This window comes from Trichoplusia ni, chromosome 17 (genome assembly GCF_003590095.1).
Source record: "Trichoplusia ni isolate ovarian cell line Hi5 chromosome 17, tn1, whole genome shotgun sequence".
NCBI lineage: Eukaryota > Metazoa > Arthropoda > Insecta > Lepidoptera > Noctuidae > Trichoplusia > Trichoplusia ni.
Genome location: NC_039494.1, coordinates 50381 through 78024, shown reverse-complemented (window position 1 = coordinate 78024; position 27644 = coordinate 50381). Strand labels below are relative to the sequence as shown.

General features: G+C 34.7%; 5 protein-coding genes across 7 annotated transcripts; 1 reads left to right on the top strand and 4 right to left on the bottom strand.

Annotated features, from left to right (window-relative positions):
- Positions 1–7: 7 nt before the first annotated feature.
- On the bottom strand, positions 8–8113 carry LOC113502569 (cuticle protein 19-like). Of its 2 annotated transcripts, XM_026884185.1 has the most exons (5): positions 7952–8113; positions 6947–7021; positions 3610–3786; positions 818–914; positions 8–212 (listed from the first exon to the last, which is right to left on the bottom strand). In XM_026884185.1, exons 3-5 carry the CDS (start codon positions 3739–3741, stop codon positions 76–78), a joined length of 366 nt encoding a protein of 121 aa, XP_026739986.1. In that variant the 5' UTR covers positions 3742–3786; positions 6947–7021; positions 7952–8113; the 3' UTR covers positions 8–75. The 2 variants fall into 2 exon arrangements, with proteins under 2 accessions (XP_026739986.1, XP_026739985.1); XM_026884184.1 differs by lacking the exons at positions 6947–7021; positions 7952–8113 and adding an exon at positions 5824–6235.
- A 2212-nt stretch (positions 8114–10325) lies between these two features.
- On the top strand, positions 10326–13607 carry LOC113502511. 2 transcript variants are annotated; one of them, XM_026884109.1, is made up of 9 exons: positions 10326–10484; positions 11372–11513; positions 11784–11918; positions 12006–12052; positions 12126–12274; positions 12596–12790; positions 12865–13024; positions 13093–13221; positions 13378–13607. In XM_026884109.1, exons 1-9 carry the CDS (start codon positions 10473–10475, stop codon positions 13564–13566), a joined length of 1158 nt encoding a protein of 385 aa, XP_026739910.1. In that variant the 5' UTR covers positions 10326–10472; the 3' UTR covers positions 13567–13607. The 2 variants fall into 2 exon arrangements, with proteins under 2 accessions (XP_026739910.1, XP_026739909.1); XM_026884108.1 differs by having other exon boundaries at positions 10329–10484; positions 11781–11918.
- On the bottom strand, positions 13584–14410 carry LOC113502628 (the record flags this gene model as incomplete). Its single annotated transcript, XM_026884281.1, has 2 exons — positions 13584–14051; positions 14280–14410. Coding segments are annotated over 2 exons (555 nt in total), but the record flags the coding sequence as incomplete, so codon positions are not given.
- A 708-nt stretch (positions 14411–15118) lies between these two features.
- Positions 15119–16621, bottom strand: LOC113502627. The gene is made up of 4 exons (XM_026884280.1): positions 16571–16621; positions 16407–16512; positions 15825–15996; positions 15119–15290 (listed from the first exon to the last, which is right to left on the bottom strand). The coding sequence occupies exons 1-4, from the start codon at positions 16619–16621 to the stop codon at positions 15119–15121; spliced, it is 501 nt and encodes a 166-aa protein (XP_026740081.1).
- Positions 16622–21482: 4861 nt separating this feature from the next.
- LOC113502434 (cuticle protein 8-like) lies at positions 21483–27644 on the bottom strand. The gene is made up of 5 exons (XM_026884002.1): positions 27639–27644; positions 26183–26353; positions 23852–23948; positions 23447–23559; positions 21483–21739 (listed from the first exon to the last, which is right to left on the bottom strand). The coding sequence occupies exons 1-5, from the start codon at positions 27642–27644 to the stop codon at positions 21650–21652; spliced, it is 477 nt and encodes a 158-aa protein (XP_026739803.1). The 3' UTR covers positions 21483–21649.

Here is a 27644-nt window from a genome sequence, read left to right as displayed (position 1 = left end):
TAATCAACCATCGTCTGTGTGGGAACTCACATTTTCGATTAAAATTCTTACAGCCTTTTACCATTCGGTATTGACTTAGTGGTGAAGATGAGCAGCTTCGTGAGCCGATATGGGTGCTGTCTTGTGTACAACCGCGTTGAAGCCGTTGTGCTTGTCAGCGGTGTAGTCGACTGTACGGATAGAGCCGTCGGGTTCAACCACCGTGTATTGACCTGGAGAAAATAAAGTTATACGGTTTATTTTAGTAATCGTGCGAAAGTAATACGGTCCTTATTTGTATAAAATTACGGTCGCCAATTGCATCAAAAGATTACTCTTGTTATGTGTATCATATAGTAATTAAAATAATATATTTGAAACCTGCTGGTTGGTTTCATTTCAACAAATTAGATTTTTTTATTTGTCTATATAACAATCACAGTCAGAATCACAATGTAATATGATTTTGTCCTATCGTTGGTCAAAATATTTCCTCTAAAACCGGTAATCATTGGTCCTAAATGACTCTACTAAATTTAAAAAATCTGACAGAAGTAGGTAATAATCAAGTCCAAAAGAGTCGATCACAAAGAAACATACAGGTGTAGCTAATAAAAACGTAGTAAAAAGTTCAAGTCATATTATTACATTGTTTAAGAAAAGTATTAATTAAGATTAGTTTAAGATGTGACGCTGGGTATATTTCTACAAACTGTTATAGGAAACCATTCAAACATTTAATATTTATTTCTCACTATTTTCAAAATGATTTGAAACTTCATATTATATTTGATTGTATTCAACAAAATTTAATTAAATAATGCCAAAATTTACTTGCCTTTGACGACATCGCCATCGCGGCTCTCATGGTGAGTCTTGATGTCACCGCTGTGGAAGTCGTTCACGCCGTATTTGAACACGTATTTCGGGTAGGCCTGGAAAATAAAGGACATTGTTTTTACTTTTAAATAAATTCAAGTAATGGGTAACAATTCAAAAGGACAGTGTGTTAAAATAACAGTTTGTGAAAAATCAGTCTCATTCAGTTTTTTGTAGAGATTTATTTGGTTATCCTAAATGCAGGGTAGCTGCTTCATGGGACAATAAAATTACGTCTTAAATGTGAGCAAATATGTGCCTAAATATTACCATTATAAAAATCTCAATCCATTTCTAACGTTTATGTCTAAACAATTGAAAAATAAAAATAATCGAGTCACTAATTCCCCTATATAGAGTACGTATGTTGTCTAATATGACATAACTAGTTGTGGAAGCCTTAAGTATTACTTACATACTAATACAAAACTCGGAAGTGTTCATGGGAAGAACGTGCAGAGAAAACATACCCACGTGCGCTTGCGCAACGGTTTAAAACATTGGATCAAGTTGTAAACGAGTCACGATTTTAACGAATAATTTAAAAATAGTTTTGATAGCTCAATTGGGCTTGGAGTATAAACTGTTGCTTTTCAATATTCAGTGCTAATAAATTTAAAGTCAAATATTGCAATTTTATTACCATTGTTTGTTCAAAACGGAAGGATTTATTTCAATTACTCGAGCATATATTATTATACTGTATTGACTATTTAATAATTTATGTCTCGTGCAAGTATTTCTTCCTAGTTTTTACACATTTTAAACGCTGAATACTAATAGAGAGTCTTACATAAAACTACTACTTTACACATGTCTATTATTCAATTTAATATTGGTATTCTAGTAGTGTAGTGAACAAAAAGGACTCTTTTACTTCAATTAATTAAGAAGTGCCTTCACAATCACACAAATTACACTATAATATTTCTTTTAACCCGTTATTCTTGTTAACAAGACACATTATTAACTTTTAACTTGGACACCCCATCATCTACCGGAACGTCACATGATAGGAAACATGATTTCTCAATTCCTGCTCTTTGAAAGATGTATACATGTCACATAATTATGTGAGTTCTTAGAATCAAGCAACGGCCATTGTTGCTAAAGAAATTCAGTCATTCAATCATTAGGGAAAAGGAAGTATGAAATCAATTAGGCGTTGTTTACGATCTGTTTTTGCAATAATTTTATTTGCGTAAGTGAAGTGTTGAACATGATTAGTTAACGCATAATAACGTCAAGTGTGTTCACATCTATATCATTTAATGTGCGTTATTTTCTATGTAACAGTTTGATTTCCCGTGTTACAACATTTTATTGAATGTTTTTATGGTTATCACATAAATATAATTATTATATTTTTTTTATTGTAGCTGCTAATTAAAAAAATCTTAGTATAAGAGCATTCTATTTAAACTAAATAACTATATAGGCACCAGAGTGAGAAAGGAAAGCTTGGAAACCTGTCGTGCGTTCAATACGATACATGACCCATGTGTGGAGTATCCAGTTACTTTAATGACAAGTTCAACACTTATTCAGGAAATTCAAACTTGGTGATGTAGGAGCACTAAGAACCAATGATAGCCTAGTGGCATGACCGTGCATCTGCCAAGTCAAAGGTTGTAGCCTCGAATCTCCACACACATAAATGATTTTTCGACTCCACGCGTGAAAGAAAAACGTCGTGAGGAAACTAGCACACAAAAGATTTTTTAAAGGTTTGTGAAACAAAATTATCAAAGCTATTTAAACTCTGAACCCGTTCGATAAGAACGAGAAGGCAAATATACCTATTTTCATCTTTGAACTATCTGGTCACCACGTCAACCCACTACCGTTTTGTCATGATTGTTGAATTTTTGTGAACCCCCGCGACAGAAAGATTAAAGCCAATAGTGAACTAGACTTTTTATAAAAAATACTACGTATACATCTGAATATTGTCTCTTAAAACATTCGACAGAAGCAGAGATGCTCGTGCAAACTTATAAACATTCAAATGAAAAGTTATGGTGTCGCAGTTTTATGGTAGAGTGGCCATCCGAAAGTACAAATAAAAAAGACGATAGAATCAAACTAAAATACTTACAACACACACGATATTTCTCGTCTCGTCTTAATGAGTCTTAAATAATAGAGTTGTAAGTCGATTATGTTTTCATCGATTGATTACTACTCATAACTAGACATGCAATAAAGTTTCATAACAAGCATTATTTAAGAGTTTTTTATTTATTTACTTTGTTGTTTGTTTTGCTGTTGCGTTGGACAATTAAATTGTTACTAAGACGTAATACGTTGCATGTGCTATTGTTACTTGTTCTCTTTAACCTTAATTGTTTTGGTGCTACATTTGTTTTTAATAATAGGTACAAAATACTGCTACTTTTAATTAAAATTGTATTCACATGTACAGTCTTATCCAAGACGAAGAACACTGAGGCTGGATCATTATTTGTAGATTTAAAAAATGATTTATTTTATTCTGTGCGTCAAATATCAAGATGCCCGCCGTGGGTTATAGAATCATCTTAACCAACGTAACTTTTTTGCTAATTATTTTGAGTCATTAAGATCCTTCAAACCAGACATCCAAAATACCGAATATCTACCCATTACACTGTAACTATGTTGTAGTATAATTATGTTGATTGTGATTGTAAATGTTTAGATTTATAATCCATTTAGTTCAACGGCCTAAACAGTTTATTTAATCATGTAAATTGGAAAATTTAAACTTACGTAATAATCAACGTGTTCATCTTCGGATATGTGATGATGTTCATAAGCGTGTTTAGGCTCGGCGGCGTGTACGATGGTCGCTGCCGGCTGCAAGTCGTGAACCAGTCTTACTGGACGCACGTTGTAGTACATACGGCCATGTGTGCACGCCACTATAGCTAGAGCTACGATCACCAACTGGAATTAAGGGGGTTTTGAGATTATTCATCTGTATAAGTTTTGAAGCACAGGTCTAGGCTAGTTAAGGCTAAAGTCTACTACATTGATTTATTAAATTAAAATCTGTAGCATGTTAATGAGGAAAATGAGGGTCCCTTTTTCATATTTTTTTTTGCTTCTACTTCATGTTACACATGGGATCTTACGAGCGTGTTTAAAAGTATTTAATAATATTGGCAGTTAAAAAAGCGTGAATATTTGACAGCGTAGAGCAGTTTCTCTCTTCCGTAACTTTATGAATATTACTTCAACAGATAGTGGGAGGCCCCTAAAGACGATTCTCTATGTGGATCAAGGATTAAAAGAACAGTCAAAAAAACTATGGTGTTAAACTATGTATAATAAAATTATAGAGCTAAATTCTTAATTATTTTTAGTGAAGTTTATAGCGCGATTTCTTTTTTTTAACTGGAGCACTCACGAAGGCGGAAAAAAGCAAGCAATAGGGAGTGAAATCTTTTTTTTTCATCTCAACTTCCAAATTTTTTTACTTATTTTGAATAAACTAATTAGAATAATCGCTTGCCTCAAATAGTGCGACGAAGAAATGTTATTCATCGCAGAAGTAATTTTAAATATTTACACGATGTTTTAAAAAGATATTCATAATGTGTAGACATTCAGTCACAAGTAAATTCCTTCCTTAAAGATATAAATCACTGCTAAGTACTAATTAAATTATCTTAATTGCACTTTTGCGTCAACATAATTGCGAAATTAAAAGAAAACCACAGCTATTATAAACCTTAATGACTTTTTGTTTTTTAATGTTTCCACCAAACCACATATTATAATCATGGTTTTATATGTCCAATTGTGTAATGATAATTGTCCGAAAATATAACCTTTACTTGAAAATTAAAACTATTAACAGTTTTATTTCTTTTTGGGATTTAGTTGGCTTGGTTAGTTGCTGTGAACTCAAGTAATTATCTCTGGATGTTCTTCAATCGTTTGGTAATCGATGTTGGATTTTCATTTTGACTTTCGCTTTCATATTATTGCCGATGGCGCCAGTAGCTGAAGGTACCGATTGCGAGTAATGGAACTATCAACTTATCTCACTTATCTTCAATAGTGTTCAACTCCAAAAAACTCATGCCAAAATTCATGAAAACTGATGTTAAACCCTGTCAGCCAATTGTCAAAAACATCAAGGTTCGTTCTAAGTTTTAAGAAAAACCGATTGAATCACATTACTGGAACATCATCAAAAGCCATTACATAAGAAGACGTAAACAATAAAAGTACAAGTTATTTTTTTAAACTGAACTTTTCTGAACTCAGACATTGTCTGATGAATGACGTTTCCATGTCAACAATGGGTGTTTTTTTTTTAATTTTCTCGCATACGCTTTCAAGATTCCATTGATAATTACTAAGAATGTGTTTTTGCGGTATGTTCTCGCCTTTACTCCGTACTCGGTTTGTTTTCACTTGCTATAGTTATAATGACCTCATGTTATGTTTTTGTTCTATTAAATTGTAAAAAGGAGTTGCCGTGATAATTTTGAGTTCATTCATTTGATTCGATTTGAGTATGGCTGTATGACGGTTTTAGCAATGCACATCGCATTTTTTTTAACCGATATTTTTTTTGCACCTAACTTGTTCTAAATTTTATATAATTTTGATTAGCCGTCATTTCAAATCCCTGACATTCTTGAATTGCAAAATGTTTTGTTGAAGTGCTTCAATTCTATTAAGAGTGTTAAGATAGGTCAAAACTTAAAATAGTTAGTTAGTTTACATAGCGACTGTATTATTGTTGTGTAATGTTGAAAAAAAACATGAAATTTTGAATGTCTTACAGAAAACAGGTGCTTCTAAAATTGTTTTTAAAGTTCTGTTTTTTTTTTCAGAAATTCCCTTTTAGCTGTATATTTTTTTCTTGTCAAGATTTAATATGTGTATAACAGTTATTAATAATAATAATATAATAGTTTATCATAACAAAAAGAAAAAAATAGGAATTAAAAGAATTAATCGTCTTACCTTAAAGGCCATTTTCGAAATATTTGAAATGAGAACACAGATTCTAACTAAGACACCTGCACACGATCACTCGATTCTTAATCGATTTAGTTTAAAAAAATCGAATGATACACTCGTTTCGAAGGCTGAGTATCGAATGTAGCGAGTGAAACTCCACAGAGGATTTATATGTGGGTACCTAGGGTGGTGGTTGGCGGCCTGCCGGGGCACTAATGTAAAACATATGATTTTAGTACAGTCTACACCACTGCAGTAATATGACATCTTGTATTGACGACCTTATTTATGTTCATTGGTGTAAGGTTCGTTTTTCGTTTAATTTGTATTAGTGATATGACGTTTACTGTACAGTACAAGTAAAGAATATTATTGACGCGACTTCGTCCGCAAAGAATTTTTGGAAATAATATAATGTAATTAAGACACACAATAGATTAGTATGCACAATCGCACCGGCAGAAATACAGCAAAGAGTTAAGACAGTCAATAACTAAAAAGATTTTTTTTTGCTTGGACTGTTGCGTAGACTATGTATTTTCAGAATTTTTTTTTTGAACATATTTCAATTTTCTATAATTTTAATATATGTATAGATTCTCATTTTTTTGTCGGTTATTGAATTTGCCTAAAGCTAGAAAACAGTCAAATAAAACGATTTGACCAAACTTTTCCTTTCGGGAGAGGGCTCTCCTAGCTCGCTTTTTAGATCATCTTCTAACTCCAATAGTTACGCGAACCATTTAAAACGAAGTTACATAGTGTTTCTGCGAACCTGTTTACAATCTCATAAGTTATCTCCAGCAAATTATGATCGATACAAGTCATCTTTACGTTTTTGCTATCGAGTGCAACCAGTAGGAGTTATATCATACTGGTAACACTATCAATTACTATTAATATTCTTATTACATTCAACTACGTCTAGTGGTTATCAACACTGCAGTGAACAGACGCTATGAGCTCACTCAGCCGTAAAAACATTAATTATATTCGAATCGATCTACGTCGAATCGACTTTAGACTTTCATCTCGCTTGTTCACCATACGTAAGAGGAAGACAGATATGTTTTTGATGTCGATATCGATAGGGTATTGAATAACGTTAGACGTTTGCTACACTTACGTCAGTTTACATACGAAAATATAACCGCAGATGCTTGGTATGCAAGAAAGCTTCCTGATGTGTGGAAACTCTGATCTGAGGGAAACAAAAGAGTGTATTAGCCTGATATGGTAATATGCAGTGAGAGCATTCTCATAGTATCATCGGGCTTGATACTTGCTACTCAAAGGGGCCTCTGTACACTAGAAGCAAAAGATGCCTGGGTAGGTTTTTTGGCGGGAGGAGCAGAAAAATAGGAGCCAATCATTTCTTAGTCCACGTATTTTTTATAAAAAATAAATAAATAAATGCGGACAAAATCACATACGTTGTTCTGAACCCAAAGTAATTCACTAAAGCACTTGTGTTTTGGAATTATCTATACTCTATACTAATATATAAAGCAGAAGAGTTTGTTTGTTTGTTTGAACGCGCTAATCTCAGGAACTACTGGTCCACGGAGGTCGTCAAAAGATAAATCGTCTTAAAAATTTTCAAAAACCATTCTTCATGGCATCGAAAGTAGGGTTGGTAAGTGAGTAAAAATGTGAATGAAGATTTCGGGTAATTCTAACATCAATGTTTAAAAATAATTATTTAATTAGTAGTAGTATTAATAATTTTACTATAATTTTCTAACATCAATATGCCATGCCTCCATGATTTATAAATCCAAATTACATGATTTCTAAATTTAGTCAAGTCTTAAACACTTTACCAAGGTTTTGTGAAGCTCAATTTAGATCTTCTCGTTGCTGTTAAATTTATCTTATTAAAACGAAAGTCACTGCCAGCGGCAGTGCAAGATTTACTATGAACGTCAATCAGTTCTTCGTATAAGACATTTTTATTGTGATTTGTACAAATGTCTTTAGAAAATTGAAACTGAAATTATGATGCATACCATTTTTCAGCCATTGAAACAAGCTGACATATAATATATGTCAGAATTCTCAGCTCAACGCAGCAGTTTATAAAAAATAAATATTTTTAAAACTGTTTTTGATGCCAACGTCACAAACTCACATTACGCAAGTAGAGCACGATTGCTAGCCCACTTTCCGTACTCCATCTAATTATGTGACAATGGTAATGCACCGTTGTGGTCGTTATGTGTCCAGAAAATAAGATTATGATGACGTAACACTATTATGTTGAGATTGTGATATAAATAATCTCGTAGGTATCAATTGGTCACGCCGTATTGAACCTGTGTAGGAAGACTTGTACCTATTTTGAAATGTGTTCTGTGGTATTTTGAAAATTTGGCATAATTTTGGTTTTGATGAGGAAATATAATGGAATTTTTTGAAATGTTTTAGTATTTTCTTTTTTCATAGGCAAATAAATACATTTACAGACTTAGAAACGTAATCCCTTTTTAATTTATTTAAACCTCTCGCCGTTCCATGTTATAATTAGTCACGTATTTTTGATTCTTTTGTTGTTTCATCGCAGGCGTTTTTAGTAAATGTTTTTTTTAACCATGCAGGGCACAATAAAATACACGTTATTATGTGCAAATTTTTAAACTTTCTAAACGCCACAACCTCTTTTTTTAATGAACACCTAATTATATCGGCTTGTGACTAAACATGCGAGTAACACGTCACTCATCACAAATCAAGTTTATCGTAAAAACTAGACGTCTAAATATAGAGAATTGGGTTACAAAAACGTTACGCTTTTCTTTGTTGTATTCTACTAGAAAAAGTACCGCTTAATGACTAAATGCAATGCATTACGAGAACTAAGTTATTGGTTATGCGGCCAGTTATACAACCTCATTGGGTGTAAGAATCAGAGCTCTGTATAAGATAATAAATATGATTTGTTTTGCTCTTGTAACGCAAATCTATTGTCTGTTCTTTTTTTTAATATTTATCATTACATTCTAAAATCCTCAATGAGTGATATTTTCTTATCCATTATTATACACTTCTGACAGAGCGGTGGTCTTCAATTATCTGAGCTATTCAAGCAGATCTTAAACGACCCACGAGAACGTGCCACTTTTCTATCAGTATGGTTCGTCCGTCGCATTGGACATCGATTTCCTTGTGGTCATATGCCGACCATCTTTCATTGAACGATGATTAATATGAACCAAGGAAAATAATTATCATTTTCACAAACGGCAAAGCCAAGGCTAACATCTGAAACGGTGAGGGGATGAATTGTACGCATACCGCGAGACAGCAGGGCAGCGGTATAGGAAATTTTAAGGTGGATTTTTGCCAGTAATTTGCCCTAATTGGGAATTAGCAATGTGAAAACTAAACTATTTCAGCATAATTGGAATATTGTATTAATAAATAAAATATTGATTGTCGAAGTAAAACTTATTTTTTCATAGTGTATGTTGTAATTGTTTCTCTAATATAATTCCCGCTTTGTTTCAATGTAAGTAAAAGATCTGCCAACTCCCTTTACAATAAGCCTTGCGATTGTGGAAGCAAAACAGCGCTTTTCGTATAGTAGAGAGGCATCTTTCTCTAACAACTGCAACAATCTGAGGTGGACCTTAACCTTAACCAAGTTTATTTAATACTGCTTTAAAGAATTCATTACTCAACTATATATAAATGTTCTCATGTTATGTTCTAACTATATGTAATTCTAATTTATTATTTTACTAAAGTATTCTGACGGGCGTTAGAAAGTCAAACAATAACAAACCGCTCAGCGAGTTTCCTGTCTTTCTGCCAATTATATTAAACTATTTAAGTGTAAACAGCTGTTTAAATGTCATAGGCAGACATATCGAAATGTCGTTATATAAAGGAAGTTCTGATAGTGACATATTACTTGTTTTATGTTTTATATGTGCAAATTTTTCAATAATGGCACGTTAAATTGTGGGTCCCGACTGTTATTCATACATCTTTGACGGTCGTTACAGGTAGTCAAAACTGGAAAGTCTGAAAACCAGTCTAAGTAAGGGGTATCAGGTTACCCGGGAACTGGGTCGTTGAAGTCAGACAGGCAGTCGCTCCTTTAAAATACTAGTACTTGGCTGAATCAGGTTAGACTGGAAGCCTACCCTATTATGGCTAGGAAAAGGCTAGGCCGATGATGATGATATAATCTGTGAAAGAAAATAGGTCACGCACGCTTCAAACTCTACTTTTCATTACTTGTTGTAAAAGCGTCATCATCTCTCAAAAATGTTACTAACTATCACGGTTCATTGCATACACCCTAATGACAGACCGACAGAGAGACTAGCCTTAGTCCAAACCTAAATCGATTTTATCTGTCTTATCCTTTTGGGTACATAAATTTAAAAAAACATGTTAAGCCTAAGTTTTTCAAAGGAGTATTACGACCTGTTGTCAATTATTTGCATAAAAAATACGCGAACCTATTACCTAAGCGTGTAAAACCTTTTTTGTTCTCTATAAAGCAAATAGATCGCTACGTTCATACTCTTTCGTCTATAAAATTCTAATCACAATCTAAAGACACAAACACTCCGTCACAAATTGTCATTTAACAATTTTAGAACAATTTATAAAGCATTATTGAACCAATTCTCCTAGCTACAATGTTCAAAAAGGTAACGTAATCCTAATCCTTACTAATCAGATATCTCACCTATTAGTATTCGCTCTGCATTTGTTATTTCGTCATATACTCCGGATGCAAGTGTTACACGGGTATACTATTAAGAGAAATGAACGCAACACTTTCGCTACGTTTCAATATGTTCCAATGATCACGGCATAAGAACTAAGGCAGTTTTATTAGCATAGGTTGGCACAGAATAAAGATACGCTGTTATTTGTAGTCTTGATCATGTTTAGGCGTAAGCTAATAAAAATGTACCCACTAACTGAGCGACTGAACTGGAGCGACTTTCAGGGCTTCCGCAGATTTCTACTTTTACCTTTATCGAGAGTTTACTTTTACCTTATCGTTTTATCGAGATTTTGTTTTATAGCTATAATAAAAACTTTGAATCGCCTTTATAGAGCACTAATAGATTTTTATTTCCAAAAACTTAAGCAGCAATAGAAAAAATACTACATTTTTAATACATAATGGTTTGGAATTTCTTAGTGTTTCCAAACTCACTTCCTGAGTCTTAACAGCAAGAATGTGAAATAATGCTTAAAGTTATTGCTCCGTTAGCCTCATCTATAGTTATAACGCGTCGCATCTAGTCTGAGTGGGCCTCAATTACAAAAGTACAGCATACCAAGTAAGCTTATATAATTTAAAATAGAGCGCTTACGGTACCTTTAAATGTTAGATGGAAAACTGGTGTTAATAGCAAAATGAAAAATAAAACGTGGAATCAATTCAAAATTAGGATGGCCGATACTTACATACGCAAATCTTCAGCTCTATCTATATCGTTAATTTGCTAATGCTCTCCGAAAATATACAGTATCATTGCTTCAAGAAATTAGAATAACAATTTATCAATTTATGTTTTTTTAGGTTCACATACAAAACCCACATGACGCAACGTGTACGGAGAAAACACATTACATCGAATGCACGGAATGCAGAACCAGAGCGAAGTCAGTTATCTACATTTGCGCATCAGGTCATGTGATAAGCAAAACCTGTCAAGACGATAGTGAGTAACAGTTACATATCTGAATTATTTTTTTAAAGCTTTATAAAAACTAAAATTCTACTGTAAGTTGTTTAAATCAACAAAAAATAACTTAGGGGAGCTATAATCCTGTTAAAGAAAACACTAAGAGTTAATTGGGTTTTAATGGGTACCATTTCCTTCCATAGCAAGGGGAGGACAAGAAAGAAATAGCTACGACGAGATATGGTTGGGAGGTGTTTATTAGGATGCCGATGATAACAAATATTCTTTTTTTTGATGTTGCAGTAGACGGGAATGAAGGTGGCGATAATATACCTGAAAGGGACTACGGTCCTAATAATCCTATTCGTGAACCTAAGAAATCGTTTGAGACGATCAAAACAGAGGACTTGGCTAGCGGTGATCACGATGCAGTAGTTATAAGTAAGCTACTATTTTATTCGGATTTTTTATCCGGACTTGAAAACATTGAAAAAATGTGATATGATGAAACTTTTTATTTGTCCACAGAATCGAATAGTGAGGGCAACAAAAATGCAAGGAATATTGTCGGAAAGGTATTTTTTGCGTACTATTTTAATCATTCAAAAGTACCTACAGTTTCAGCTGATAAATAGATTATTTTCCCAGGTTACCGGTTCAAAGAGTAATCCTGAAACAACAATCGAATATAAAAATGAAAATTTCCTGGAGAGCAAATCCAGTGAGACGTTAACCGTAGAGACTTGCAAAAATATTGCAACAAAAGAAGAACTGTCTAAATTCAAAGTTGTATTAAGGTACGTTGTACTTAAGCGATTATAGACTTTTTCTGAAAAACAAAAATTTACCGAAAACTACTTTAAAGATTAGGATAGAAGCTTATGACCAAACGATTTCGTAAAATTAATACAAATTCAGGACGCGACGCTACGCGCAAGTTATTTAAAAAAGAAATTACGATAATTTAATCAAATTAATGTTTAGAGGACAAAAGCAAAAATACGTATTCGTTATTTACACATTAAACTACAAGAGGGCCTCATATGATCATATAAAAAAATTGCATCATCCCAAATGCAAATCCAAAAATGTTTTAATAAATATATTAACTCTTGCAGACCGGTAATATGTCCCGTATCAAACTGTTCCAAAATGGTGACAATCAATACGATCACGCTACATTTCCATTTTGACCACTCCAAGGTGCCAAGAATAGTTATGGTTGAAAATGAACCCCAAGAAGTTTTATTAAAGCCCGGTAGCGTTACAACTGAAATACAATGTATAGCTACTTATTTTATCAAAAATGACAGGTAAACTGAGACTTCTAAAACAATTTAAAAGTGTTATTTTAAGTGATGAAACTAATAGGAGCGGATATTTTCAGTGCATCTAAAGAAGATAAGTTATTACTTCTTATGGCAGTAAAATTGCAGACGACGCCCTCTAAATTACCAAGCATAAAATATGTCTCTTCACGAATATTCACAAGAAGCATTCACACACAAACTGAAAAGCAGCAAAAGAATAATAACGTGGACAAAGTGGTAAATATTACTACGATACAATTAAAACTTATTACTACATCTTTAAAGATGATTTTACCTACTTTCAGGTGAATGCTGAATGTTTGAGTAAAGCTAACAGTCAGAAATCTTGTAAAAGTAAGGCGATATGTGATGATGATGAGGACATTTTATTGCTATGGTTATGCAAGTTAGACGATGAAGAAAATGTGTACAGTGTAAGTATTATACTACCAGAAATAGGTATAGCCCCATAGATTCTTCGCAAGAAGAAACTTTCATTCGAATACCTAGACAAAAATTAGCTTTCATTACATCCTAAGTAATCATACTATTTTTAGCATAGAAAATAATTATATCATTTGAATCTCCAGATAACTGTGATGGGACAAAACCCAAAACGAGGCTACAGTTACATAGGTAACGCGACTCACATTAGAGAAAAGCAAGACCCATCATCTCTTCATGAGAAATCTGAGTGTCTCATAGTGAAGAGATCAGCTATTAGTAGTCTTTGTAAAGTCAGTAACCAGATTCCAGTTATTGTAAGAATCGTAAATTGATAAATAAAATACATGTAAACCATAAACACGTTTTATTTGTAACAATAAGTACATTATTTTGTTAAAATTGCTCACAAAACTTATCAGTTTCATAATTGTTGACTACATTGCGAATTTTCCTTTTTTCTTTATCGATGTACACTCGGACCTTGTCTTTGCCGCATTTTTTCGCTCCCTTAAGTTCATTTTGATAATAAATCTCATAATCAGGGTTGGGTTTCTCGATTTTATATCGATTTATTTTACCCATCTCCTTGTTCAAGAAATCGAATGGGTCGCTGTTTTTATTATTGTATTTGAACACTGTGGTAGGAGCATTGTTATTTAGGAGCTCAGTAGCACCCTTAGCTTCAGGCTCTGCGCTTTTAAAGTCATATTTGTTCTGCATATTCTGAATGGTATTTGCAATGTTTTGATTAGCTTGGACAGGGGCTGCCAAAGGCTCACCGGTAGAGTCCACTACTTTGACACTTTTTAATTCAACCCTGTAATATACCCAAAGAATACAGTTAGGTTAGGTTAAAATATCACTACATTATTACGTTCATTACGATTAACTTTCTAATTTCTGTTGATACATTGTCAATAGTATCTAAAACTGTAATTGGGTTACCTATATAACTAAGCTACTTGCAATTTATATTATATCATACTGATCACCTGGTTTTCTATTCGAATTTACAAATACTAAAATTAACAAAACTATGTTTTACCCGTAACTCGAGTCATCCGCGTAATACTTGACTTGTATGGGATTCCCTTCATTATCCATGTATGTGTATTTCCCAACCACAGTTCCATTGGGAAAGTGTTTCTCATCCCTTAATTCTGGTTGAGTGTCTAAATCTGATTTTCCTGTAGGATAACCTAGAAAGCAAAGTAAATGTCTATGACCACTTGCTTATTTTAGTTTGGACCAAATACAATTCTGTACATGAGTACAATACTATATTCTTTGTCGACAGTATCTGACGACTTGGTCCTTATATGATGATTTTCTATACTCCATTTATTTTAAAACTTACATTTTACAGTTGTAAACAAGACCAAAGGAAACACACATAAATTGAACAAATGCTTTTTATTCGACTTGATGCACTTCATTGCAGTAAAATATCAAAAACAATTCACACTTAGAAATGTTTCATTCTGTCTCACAATTCCTTGACAGTGCCACTTAGTTTTATTCTTCTAATTTCTTTTAGCATTTTATCTGTTACAACCTTTTTAGTTTGAATAGTTAATAGAAACATTTTTTTGCACAATATAGCAAACTTTATTTTCAATATGAAGTAATGCGATGCGCTTTTAGTAACGAGAATATTGAAGGGTCATGAAAAATATAATTAATTCTAAAGGATAATGGAAAACTAGTTGAAGCAAATGATAATAATGATGATGAAGAAGATATAAATGAAGAATAAGAATCGAAAAATGAAATGAATAGTTGCCGGCTTTAAATTAAATATTAAATAAATAATTAAAAACTAAAGTGAAAATGATGAACAAAATTAAATGCTTTACGACTCAAAGGTGGGTCAACAAATTGTTTTCAAATGAGACTATTTTTAGCAAATATTGTGCCAAGTTGTGCAACAAAGTTGTTGATAACTTTGTTCTTGTAAGGTTTTGGAGGTCTTGTCCAAGTGATGGATGACTCAGTAGCTTCGGTCCCAGAATGAGGTAAGACGTAGGGTTGATTCCTTTGTAAGTCTGGGAATACCCTGCAAGAAATGACATAATGTATTTTAAATAAGGAAGTTCATTTAAAGTAAAGATACTTCTTTGCGGGTTAGTACGGCAGCGCCTTGAAAACCCCAATAGCAATAAGTACTGATCGCGAATGTATATTTGGTTTAAAGGCGGTATATGCCGTATTAATATCTTTCAAAATAAAGAATTGTAAATATTATAAGGTATGTGTAATAAGTTGTTAATTTGTGTTATGTTCAATATTTTTAGCGTAAATCTGCAATTGCTTTACTGCTTTTGCCTTCCCGCCATTTCGCCATGTCAGCGGAGGAAATCTATTATTATTTTTCAACGGGTAAATGTTTTTCTGTGCTGCAGTTTGCAAACAATGAAAGCCAGCCAATGACTGGTAACCAGCAAAAAGGAACGTAGAAAACTACGGTGTATTAAACCATTCCTCCCCACGGCAGAATTCTATTAAATTTTCCAATGACCAAAGTAGGCATGTCTGAATGCCAGTTGTAACGGGCTGATGATGAAGATAAAACAAAACAATATATTCTCACCTATAACCAAGTTTATCGGCAATATACCGAAACCTCCGTGGTACACCATTCGGGTCTACGTAACCATAGCCGCCAGTAACCGTGCCATTGGAGTAACGCTGCTCTGAGCGGTACTGAGTGTTCCCAGTTGCGACATCTGATACGTCGTAACCAAAGGAATATATTCCATGACCTGGAATATATAGAAATGTGATAGTATTGGTTTTCGTCTAAGACCAAAAGCTGTTTTTGTCTTTTCTTGGCAAAGCGATCTTTATTTTACCTTTCGGCCGATTTGGACTTTTTTAATTAGTCTACAATGCAGTCAGGCAGTTTTGGGATAGTAAAAGGACGAGCTGGATCTAACCAATGTAAACAACTATCACTTAAGTTGGATGCTTCCGAGGAAATCGATTGTCAATTTTGGAAACCGAAACAACTAATCGGCAATAAAGAGGAGTAGAAATTATATTTCTCCACTACAAGTGGGAAATTGAATTAGGAAAAGTATAATAAATCAGACGAAAGACATCAGCAACGGACTTTAAGACCATTTGCGAATCAACACGGATGTTTTGAGACACACGTTTATTCATTTCTTACCATCGTTGTTATTGTAATAATGATTCGGTTCATTCTCAGCGACTGTGAGCCTCTTCTGTTTGGGCGCCGACTGTACTGCGGCCAAGCAAGAGACCACTAAGAAAATCTGAAAAACAAAATAGCCTTTTATTACAATGTGCTAATTATTTTTGGAATACCCTCACTTGGTTGTGGAAGCTTGATGGCGCAATACATGCCGTCGACTGGTCTTGCATCTTCCTTCCTCACCCGCTATGATATTACCACTTATCATCGGCCTTACCCCATATTTCAACTTTAATCCACGATAGATCCATGAAAACTATTTAAATTGTGTTATGCTATGCCATGAAAATTATAACCAGCATTAATTATATAAGCGAGAGAGCGATACACTGTTTATTACGACCTCTCACTTCCACGCCGGCAACTGTTAAAGCTCATAATACCTACAGACAGTATGCCGGCAAAATAATAAGCATTTATTTCACGACTCACGCGCACATTAGTGTACATTTATGTCAGTTTGAGTAATACCCGCCATTAGTTAAACGTCCGTATTATACGCATGCTCGCAAAAAAACTAATGTTTTAATTGCAGTTTTTTGTTCAGTTGCCTTAATTTATTGGGTATGTTTTAGGTATTCCCAAAGTATAGTAAAACAATATAAAAAGTAGTCGTAAATATCGATTATGTAAAGCTCAAAAAAGTGATTACATTAAACTCTTTTAAAATGTTTTGGACAAAACTGCTCCATCATCATGGATTACGTTAAGAGAATGCAGACATGTTTAAAAATGAATACTTAAAACAATTATTTAAACAATCATGCAAAACTTAAAGCTAAGTTTTAACGCAAATTTTTGGAACTTTTAACACAGGCTAGCGTTTTTGCATTAGAATATTAACAATTATTCCCTAGCTAAATACTTTGGCATTCCTATTAAGAATATCTCAAGAATAAACTAGGAAGAGTTATTTAAGATTTTCACCTATTAGTTCATAGTCAGCAATCCTTGCAATATAATAATATATTATCCTGTACTCATAGAAAAACTACTTTCTGATATTATTTTTAAAGCATACGAAACAAATTAACGTCATTGTTATTACATACATAAAAAGTATAACATGATTATTATTTCACTTTATTTGACTAAGATTAAATATTATCAAACAATTCTCACCTTTAAAACACAGTCCATAGCGATTAAATTCCTTTAAAAAATAAATCTACAAATTAACACAAACTTCGGAAGTGTGCACAGTGTTGTGAGCTTCGTCCACATGAATGAACATATTTATCCACCTCTCCTTTTAGTGTCTTTAAAAAAACACCGGCCACGCACTTGTTCGTAAAATATGTGGGTGAAGGCAATTTCGCCCGTATTCTTCGAGTGATGTCATATTAGGTGATGGGTGATTCTCCGGAAAACAGAACCGGTCAAGTGCTGGTTGGACTCGCGATACTGAGGATTCTGGATAAATAGGCGGAAAAAGAACATTAGTAACATAAATTGGTCACCCATCAAATTTATGTTCGTACCAAGAGTTCATTTTGAAAAAGCGTCAACGGAAATACGTCACTTACAATAACTCGAGCTAATAAAATCATACCCTTACCAAATTATTTATACTAACTGTAGTGGTTAAATGATTAAATTACTTTCTATTTATTATAATTATTGCTCATTTACTTTGGCTATATTCATTTACAGTTCAGTAAAAAAGCTTGCAGATAATGAATGATTAAATTAACATAACATTTTATAAAAATTAAGTCAATAAACTTTTTTCGTTCAGAATCACCCTGAAACAGGATAGGAGCCTATATGGTATACTATCTTATAGCCGATAAAAGTCACGTAAATGAGAATCGAATGGGAAAAGTCGTGTTAATCAATTATACAGAAGCTCTATATAGGATGATAGCTATTGTAAAGTCAATTTGATGTTTATTAGATATGTGCAAACAAGGATAGACAGATAGTCAACGTCGATTATACTGGCTAAATTGATTCATTACGAATCTTTAAGTTTATTTATGTTTTGTAAATTAAAAGCGCAGGTTTAAATTTATGTAGTCGTAAATTGTATTAATGTATGCGTATGACATTTAAATGATTCTATTATTCGTTTATATTTATGATTTTATTTTATTACTAGCTGCTGCCCGCGACTTCGTCCGCGTGGTTAGAAGATATAAGTTAGGATTTTTTCAACGGAAGCCCTCGAACATGAATTTTCCCTGTTTTTTCCACATTTTCCATTGTATCTTCGCTCCTATTAGTCGCAGCGTGATGGTATATAGCCTAAAACCTTCCTCGGTAAATGTTCTATACAACACAAAAAGAGAGATTAGCGCTTTCAAACAAACAAACTCTTCAGCATTATATATTAGTATATACATATAGATTAAAGTTTATTAACCTGTATAAACAAGACAGCCTTGATAATAAACACTGATTTTAGGTTTCAAGCATTACTTTGAGAACCAAATTTACATTTGTACATCGACAAATCCAACACTTTTACAACCTTAAAATTTCAATATCAATTTATGCCTTAGTAAAATTGTTCACAAGAACATAATTTTATTTAAAGGTTCTTTCATTGTTCTGCAGTTAGAATGACCACCTTGAACATTTTTGATATGACAATAAAATGACAATTCTGTCTTATAATCAAGATACCGTAAAATGACTGTTTTGGTATATTCCTTCTATGGAATCGCCTACACAAAAATGCTTTGAAAACAATATATTTATTTATGAGAATAACATTATCGACAGCAATTCAAAATTTTATTTGATTGCTTTTATGACTCAAATCATGAGATTGTAAAACTGTTAAAAGAATTGTTTTTGTTATTTCTTCGCTTCAATTAACTCTGGCTTTTTGTTTTTCATTATTTGGCTTAACAGCCTTACAGATAACAATTCTTCCTAAACTATCATGCAGTCTTTGTCATCGCTGAGAGAAATGTATATCAGATACATATTTTAGATCGGTTCAGAACTGTCGTTTCCTAAATAAGAATATTTATATTATTTTAAATACTCATAATTTATTTCATACTCATAATAATTATTTGTTGAAAAATATTTCAAATCTAAACTAACCAACCTTAATTAGTTGTAGTTTAACTTATTTCTTATCATATAGGATACCCACTAAGCTATTATTTTGGGGCATTTAAACTCATGTATTAAAGTTCATACTTCGCGAATTATTTTACATTAATTCAAATCATCAAATGTCTCAGTCAGGTTAGATAGAGCCGGCGACATCTTTGCTAATGAAGTGATTAACTGATCTTTCCAAAAAAGGAAACATAAAACCAACAAGAATAATTATAAATTCAAACTAATAGATATGGTTAAAAAAACTTGTTTTGTAGTAAACGACCAAATAAATTATATTATTGCTTCATAAATTAACTTACAACTAAATAAAGTCAACATAGGTTATCGAACTGCGTTCATCCTGATTGATCTTTTAAATTATATCATTACCTAACTTGGAGATTTACGATAATATTTTATAATGATGAGAAGTTTTAGGCGGATAAACAGTAATTATCGCCATACATTTTGGGTTTGTTGATTAAAAAAGTTATCAAAAATAATAATTCTTTATAAATAAAGGAACAACATCCTTCACAAATGTAACAAAAATTCTAAGACTTTCATATTCTCATTATAATTTTAGCATGAAGAAGATGTACCTACTAATCTGGACCAAGAACTCTCTTAAAGATTTTCACGTCGATCTGTTTGCGCTATCTCCACCACCATTTACCTCTTTGTAGAAATGTTGCATTCAAGATAACAATCTCAGAGTCCCGGGATCCACCTCGGAAGCCTACTCAAGCTGCCTTTCAGGGTGAAAACAACCTTTTAACAAAACCTTCGTGCAGCGTTTCCTAATTGTGTATTGAACTAAAATTTTGGCTTTTGATGTTCGAAACGGACCCAAGTGTTGCATCGCCATTCGTTTTTCTTTAAGAACATCCTGATCCTAATCAATCCTGATCCTAATCATCGTTTCATCACCTCATCATCTTTTAAAGATCAATACGCTGATCGTTTCGACATTTTTCTCCTCTAAATTGAATAAGGGGATTATATTGTACTTGTAAGAAACCATATTAATTACACCATCATTTAATAGGCCTACGGTGGTGTTGTGCGTCATATGAAAGTTAATGGGCTATTTGTCACTTCAGGTATTAAGGTAGTTTGAAAAAATATGTGATTCATCTGGTCTAAGGTTTTGGGTACTTGGATTTTGTATTGACGCAAAAGTTTTGGTAGCTCTGTGGGCAGTCTATGCTTAATTTAGGCCTTTACATAATTAAGTGTCAATTGAAAGGGATCGATTCCTAACAATCATAACTTTTTTTGATAGCTGACTTCTAATTTGTTTTAATTTATTCATTATCCATAGAAGACATGCCTTACTGATAAATGAATGATAGGGCAAATGTATAAAACAGCACATTGATAAAAATAATTATATTTATACAGCGATCTATTTAAGTAATAGTTACAAAATTACATTTTATTAAGTTGCAAAACATTATCGACAGAATTTTAGTAATACAAAAACAAACATTGTCAGAATATTGAGATCATGGCAAATGTAAGTGAATAAGTTTTCGATTCGTGATATCATTCTATTGTAACTTAAACACATTATAATGATCGGTACAAAAAACCCTTTTATTCATTAATGAACTATTAGTGATCTCTTAAAACGTAATCATAATGAAAATATAAAAAAATATACAAATAGATAAATAATAATTGTACTTCAGATGCTTTAAACAATGGCAAGTTATTCACTAATGTGAACAAATATCCACAAACTCTTATATTCAAATCATTCCACACAGTATTTATACGTAATCCATTAACATTCTTAGCGTTGAATGATTCCAGATTTGGTGTCCAGTCTCAGTTATAAAGTCATTCAGGGAAGTCGTTAATCAAGTGGCACCACTCTATCGTGGAATTATATCAACGCTCAAGTCTATCCCTTCACATTTAAAACCAACTTAAAAATAAAGTATATTAAGACCGTAATCTATAGAGTATTTGTTTCGTTATGATTAAAAGATTAATAGTCCGACGCAAGGACGACGATCAGCTAAATGACGTCTTTAGGATTTTCTGTGTCATTTTTTAATGAAATGTAGATTCAAATAGAACCATACGGAGCTAAGTGTCGCTCTTGCAAAGGGCTATAAGTCCGTGGTGGTTTAGTGTAAGTAGCCGCCGTAGGATGCCACAGCGATGGGGGCTGGAGCGTAGTGGGCTACTGGTGCTGCGTGCGCGACCGCTACTTGTTGCTGTAAAAAAAAAAAACATTTTATGGATTTAGTATGTGCGAAGTTTTGAAGTTTGTCAGTTTTACTTTCAAGTCACAGCCATAGTAAGAAAAGCGCTGATGGGCCCGCAAATCAAAGTACTGCATAGGGAAAAATTGTGGCTTGTTCGAATTCTAACTGCGGAATATAGTTTTTGTTGAGGTAAAAGGGTTATAGACTGCAACGGCACTGATTACTATTTAATCGTTTGAAAAAGTGAAAATGGAACAATAAAATACTTTATTGTTAAAAGGACCATCAATATTCATCATATAGTTACTCCAGTTAGCCTGTAGATATCGTAGTATAGGCAGGAACGTAACCCTGAGACAATGGGAAACACAATAACATGAACGATGAAAACAAAATAAAAGTAAAAATCAGAACTATTTTTAACCTTGGGAAAAAGAACAGTGAATTCCCAAACTGTACTGAAGCAAAGAATTTCTAAGTGTTGAGTCAATAGTCAGTTCAATGCCATGATCACTCAACCGTGGTATTTCTTAGGTTTATGAGTTCCGAATATTTTCTTCTTGATACTTTTCGTCATAGGCCTTCAAAATATTATATCAAGGTACTTTCTATGTCCAAAAAAGAATCTTCGAAAATTTTCGCCCTAGTCATGTTGTCTCATGAATGAGCAAACCATTCAAATATTTCTCGGGCATTTTTCTCGGAACTGCCAAAGGTTGTTATCTGAGTTATTTGTAGCAGTTTGACCAAGATCTATAAGTATCGATACCTTATAAGTACACGCCATTAGTGTTTGCGCAAGATTCGCAGTCGGCTCGCAATCGCAGAGAAATCGCGTTTAGTAATGCCCATGACAAGTTATCGGAGAAAAATCATACTTCTATAAACATGTTCAGTTACATCAAAGGATGCGGCATGCGGATGAACTGACTCATACAAACTCATCCTCACGTGGATTCACGTTAACATGGCACCTATGTTATCCACATAAGGTTCTTTTTTGCTAATCACTGTAGCTCGAGAAGTGTGGTCCGCCAAACAACTCTTTTGGTTACATATGAGAAACCGCTACTATACCCTTATTTGGCAATAAGGCATCATGTATATTTAAGCTAACATGATGTATTAAGCCAAATCAGGATTTAATTTTTAAATTCATTCCACAAGAACTTATTTTCCGATTTCTGCTTGATATTTTTAAATAAATTATTTAGGATTTTGCCTATTAGATACAATTCTCTATCGCTTCTCGAACTCTATCCAAAATTCTCGAATGACCTTGCAAAAAGAGTCTACAAAAAATCCTACTACTATTATAAAGGCGAATGTTTGCAAGTATGGATGTATGGATGTTTATTACTCTTTCACGTAAAAGCTACTGAATGGATTTGATTGAAACTTCACACAATATAGCTTATATATCAGAATAACACATAATCTACAATTTTGGAGGTTTCTAATGTGAGGTCGTAAAAAAACACATTTTTTGCGCTTACATTGCAAACGCTGACTGAATCCTACAAGATAGATAGAAGGCAGATAGATAGAAAGATAGAAGGCAGGTATAAATTATAACTTATATCTTCTAACTACGCGGACGAAGTCGCGGGCAACAGCTAGTAGTCATAATATGTCTACATTTGGGACGTACTCAATACCTTTACCGCATTTAAAGGTCCGATTTAGCTTTACGTAGTAACTTGTATTGAATCATACCGGATGGACGGCGTGTCCGGTTTTGTGCACGACCGCGTTGAAGCCGGTGTGATCGTCTGCGGAGTACGCAACGGTCCGGGTTGAGCCGTCCGGTTCCACTAGAGAATAGCTTCCTGAAATTATAAAGACATATTTTAGTATAGTTAACAAGATTACACCGAAAAAGTACTTATTTCCTTTTATTCTTTATATCTGTAATCCTGATTCATAGCCCGTTACTGGCGTATACAAAACAAGTAGCCGAAAAAACCTTCTAATCTGGTTGATGGCTAAGGAACCACTAGGCCAAATATGCAAACGTGCTTGCGCTCGGCGCATTTACTATATTGGACGGGTAATTTTAAATCTAAAATGTATAGTAAAGCTATGCTAAGCTAGAAGTGTTTATGACATTCAACAAATTACCTTTAACGACATCACCATCACGCTCTTCTTGTTGTGATTTAATGTCGCCCGTGTGAGGGTCCTTCACGCCGTAGTTGAACGCGTACTTTGGATAGGCCTGGGAAAATATTATAGATTCCAAGAATTAATACTTTAAGTCCTGGAATTTTAATGGCGAGAGCATGTCAAGTCATCGACGACGACGATTCTAGCAACTTCAGTCGTTTACGAACCTCTGTGAATACTTGTATTTTGTACGGTAAGCAAACAGGTTAACAAAGAGATAGCTATTAAAAGCTGTCACGTAAGCCTGGCGCCAAAGCCCAGCTAATCTGTACACTGCCATAACTAGTTGTATGGTTAATCTCCGTAATCTCTTACGATATCTACAAACTCAAGAGCGCGCATTGACTATTATGTAATCAGAAGTGTCAGTAAGCCATAAACAAATGTTAAACGGCAATCTGCTTTGTGAGTTTTTTTCATAATCAAATTTCTCTACCATGTATTTTTAATTGTGAATCATGTTCATATTACAATCGTGAAAGTTTGTTGAAGAATGTTTGTTGATCTTTCACGCAAATACCGCAGGACCAATTTAGATGAAACTTGTTACACAAATAGTTTATAACCAGGATTAACAAATAGGATAGTTTTTGTCCCAATTTTACGTTCCCGTAAAATAATTTTCAAATTGCAGCGGGCGGGCCCGCGAGCAACAGCTAGTGCTGTCATCAAATATTGCTATCTCTGTATAAATGGTCAACTGGTACATTTACCAACTTTACCCGGTTAGCAAGTGTCAGACGTAATACTCGTACTACACTCCATAGTAACACGTATGAGTAACTCTAAAACAAGTTCAACGTTTGCCTGCTCTACACAACCATTGTCATTAAAAGTAAAATAAAAGGTGTTCTATCCTCCAAAATACAACAATATCGTAAGGTCAAGAAATTGTTAACTTCTTAATCAGAACGTTAATTCTCACATTCTCACACTACTTCAATATAATTTTAGTCTGACGGTTCGAAAGTGGCCCAAATATCAAATTAGGTATGATATAAATGGACCAATTTCGAAATCTATAGTGTCAGTATTAGCGAATTATTATAATTATCATTATTAAAAAATCATACTATGTTAGGATACTCGCACTTAATATTATAAGGATTGAGACCTTCTTTTTTTTTTTTTTTTCGCTGGGAAAAAATGCTATTACGCATCCCCTTCCCGCCGGGGGGCGAGAGAGGGGTATGTGGGACTCCCCGGTAAACGACGTTCCCGGTATACCCACTAAAAAGACCCAGCGGCACTCCGACCTCGCCTGAGTGGAGGGGGCCTGGGAGTCCATGTCGTCCAGTCCCCCACCGGCGACTGCCTGCCTTGCGGCAAGCCCCTCAAGCTCCCCCCCAGAGGGGAGGGTGCTTTATAATGGCCGGAGCATGGGGGGTGATAGTTGTGATGCAGGCGGTGGCGCCCCCGCGCCTGTCGCCCGCTGATCACCCCCTGGGGCAGATGAGGACGGGCGCTGTGCTCGCCGTCTTCCGCCCCTTCTTCGTCTGCGGAACGGCGCCGCGAGAGGGTCGTCCTCCCGCATGCGCTCCGCTGCCTCCTTTTGTGACATGACGACCTCACAGAAGGAGGCTACCGCTTCCCATGCCTCCGCACTCCCCAGCATGGCAGCAATCACGCTGGGGAGTGAGAGGTCGTCTCCGACCGCTGCCATCAGGGTGCGGCGGGGTGCGTCCCACGATGGACACTCCTCCAAGGTGTGCTCGGCCGTGTCCACCGCGGCTTCGCAGTGGTGGCACTGCGGAGTCTCCTCCCTCCCAATCCGGTGCAGGTAAGATCCGAAACAACCATGCCCGGACAGCACCTGCACCAGATGCAGGGAGAGGCAACCATGTCGCCGATCGAGCCAATCCTTGAGGACGGGCCCGATGGCGTCTAGCGTCCGGCGGCCGAACGTTGCAGAGGCGAGATCATCGGCCCAGTGCTGAGTTATTGCCTCCCTCGCCTCCTCACGCACTTCCTCGCGTTCTATCGGATCAGGGCGCTGGTTGAGCGCCCTCTGCCCCGCCGTCCAGTCGTACACCCTAGCGAGCACCCAAGCCTCGAGCTCCCAAGGAGGGGTTCCCGCCAGAGCGCACGCCGCCGCGAAACCCACTGTGCGATAGGCCCTTGCGACCCGCTGTGCAATGGCCCTTTGTGGCCTGCGCATAGCAGCAGCGTTTGATTGAGACCTACCTTATTAGCAACTGGAGTTTAATCGATATGTGTAACTTAAAGAGGTCTAATAATTACCAAATCTAAAGAAGTAATCACTGATAACAATACCCAAGTACTCACAATAGGCTCAGCATGTACAGCGTGGACTACCGGCGCAGCGTGTACGACGGGCGCGGCGTGCACTACAGGGGCATGGACGGCGATCGGCGCGTGCGCAAAACTGTAGCCGCCATATTCAACAGGTACTGCCACCGCCACAGCGGCGCTCACGCATGCTAGCACCAAAAATGTCTAAAAAAACACAGAACATTAACAATTATATTTTTTTATTGAATGATTTTTCTCTGGGTGGATAGTACGACGGATAGCATAAAAGAAAAAAAATGCTGTTCCTATTCAGGTTCTTGAAAATCACGAGTCCATTTAAGATTCTATCTCTATTTAAAAATGTATGAAGCGATTTACATGTCCGAAATAAAATCATGTTTTGCGATTTCGAATTTAATTTAACAAATAGTGTATACATAGTAAACTTAAAATGACTTAGCCAAAAAGTCCGGTATAATTTTAAGGTTACATCAAAATTCGTATCTTGTTTATTTCTTGCTGTGAAACTACTTTTACGGATTTTATCGCAGTTTAATTTTAGATTTTAGTTGCCGACTAACTATCTAAAATGAAACCGCGATAAAATCCGTAAAAGAAGTTTCATTTCAATGACTAACATTCGCGTAAACCTAAGAAACCACTTTGTCTATTTCTACTAAAATCCTAGTTAAAGATTTTTCTGATTAAGTAAATGTAGTTAAGTACTAACATGCAATGTAGATGTTTAAAAGTCCTTATTAAAACCGCCGTACATGTCCGCGGACGTCGGATGTAGTAAAAACTATCTAGGATTCAATTTGATATATCGCCTCAAAAGAGGTTTTAATGTCGAGACCAACCTGTTTGGTTGTGGACGTGATTTATATCGTTAGACTGTTTCCGTGTTTAGGATCTGGGAGCCTACTACCTCTTACACTGAGGCTGTTACTTGTATAAGCGGGACACCGCTATACACCGCAAATTGTGCTGTCTCACTTTCGCAAAAGCTGCATAGGTAGTTGTAGGCCTTTTGACTTTAGTTTGCTCGGTGTAGGCAAAAGGACAGTTATGTAAAACTGAACATTAAACCACGGTAAGGTTGTTTATTTGTCGGTCGTTAATACTACACGTATTTGCCAATATTTGCGAAATAGTCTTAGAAAATTTAACAAAGTTTTGTGGATTGCTCAATAATGTCCTTATTTTGTCATAGTAAAAGTGAATTAAATTGATTCCCAATTCTTTTGCCAAATAGAAAGACGAAAAAGCTTTTATTTTATTTCGGTTTAAGTTCCAGTTTCCCAATTGATTTCCATTCGAAAAATAACTATTTTCCTTATTTTAAATAGGTACTTATTTTTCGCATTACAGTATTTTTGCCAAATTAACCAAAAATAATTTTACCTAACAAAAAAATCCTCGAAAAGCTCCCACAAAAGTCCTAAAAATAGTCGAAATAATCTCAAAATGTGTCGTAAATTCTACTCACCCGCAT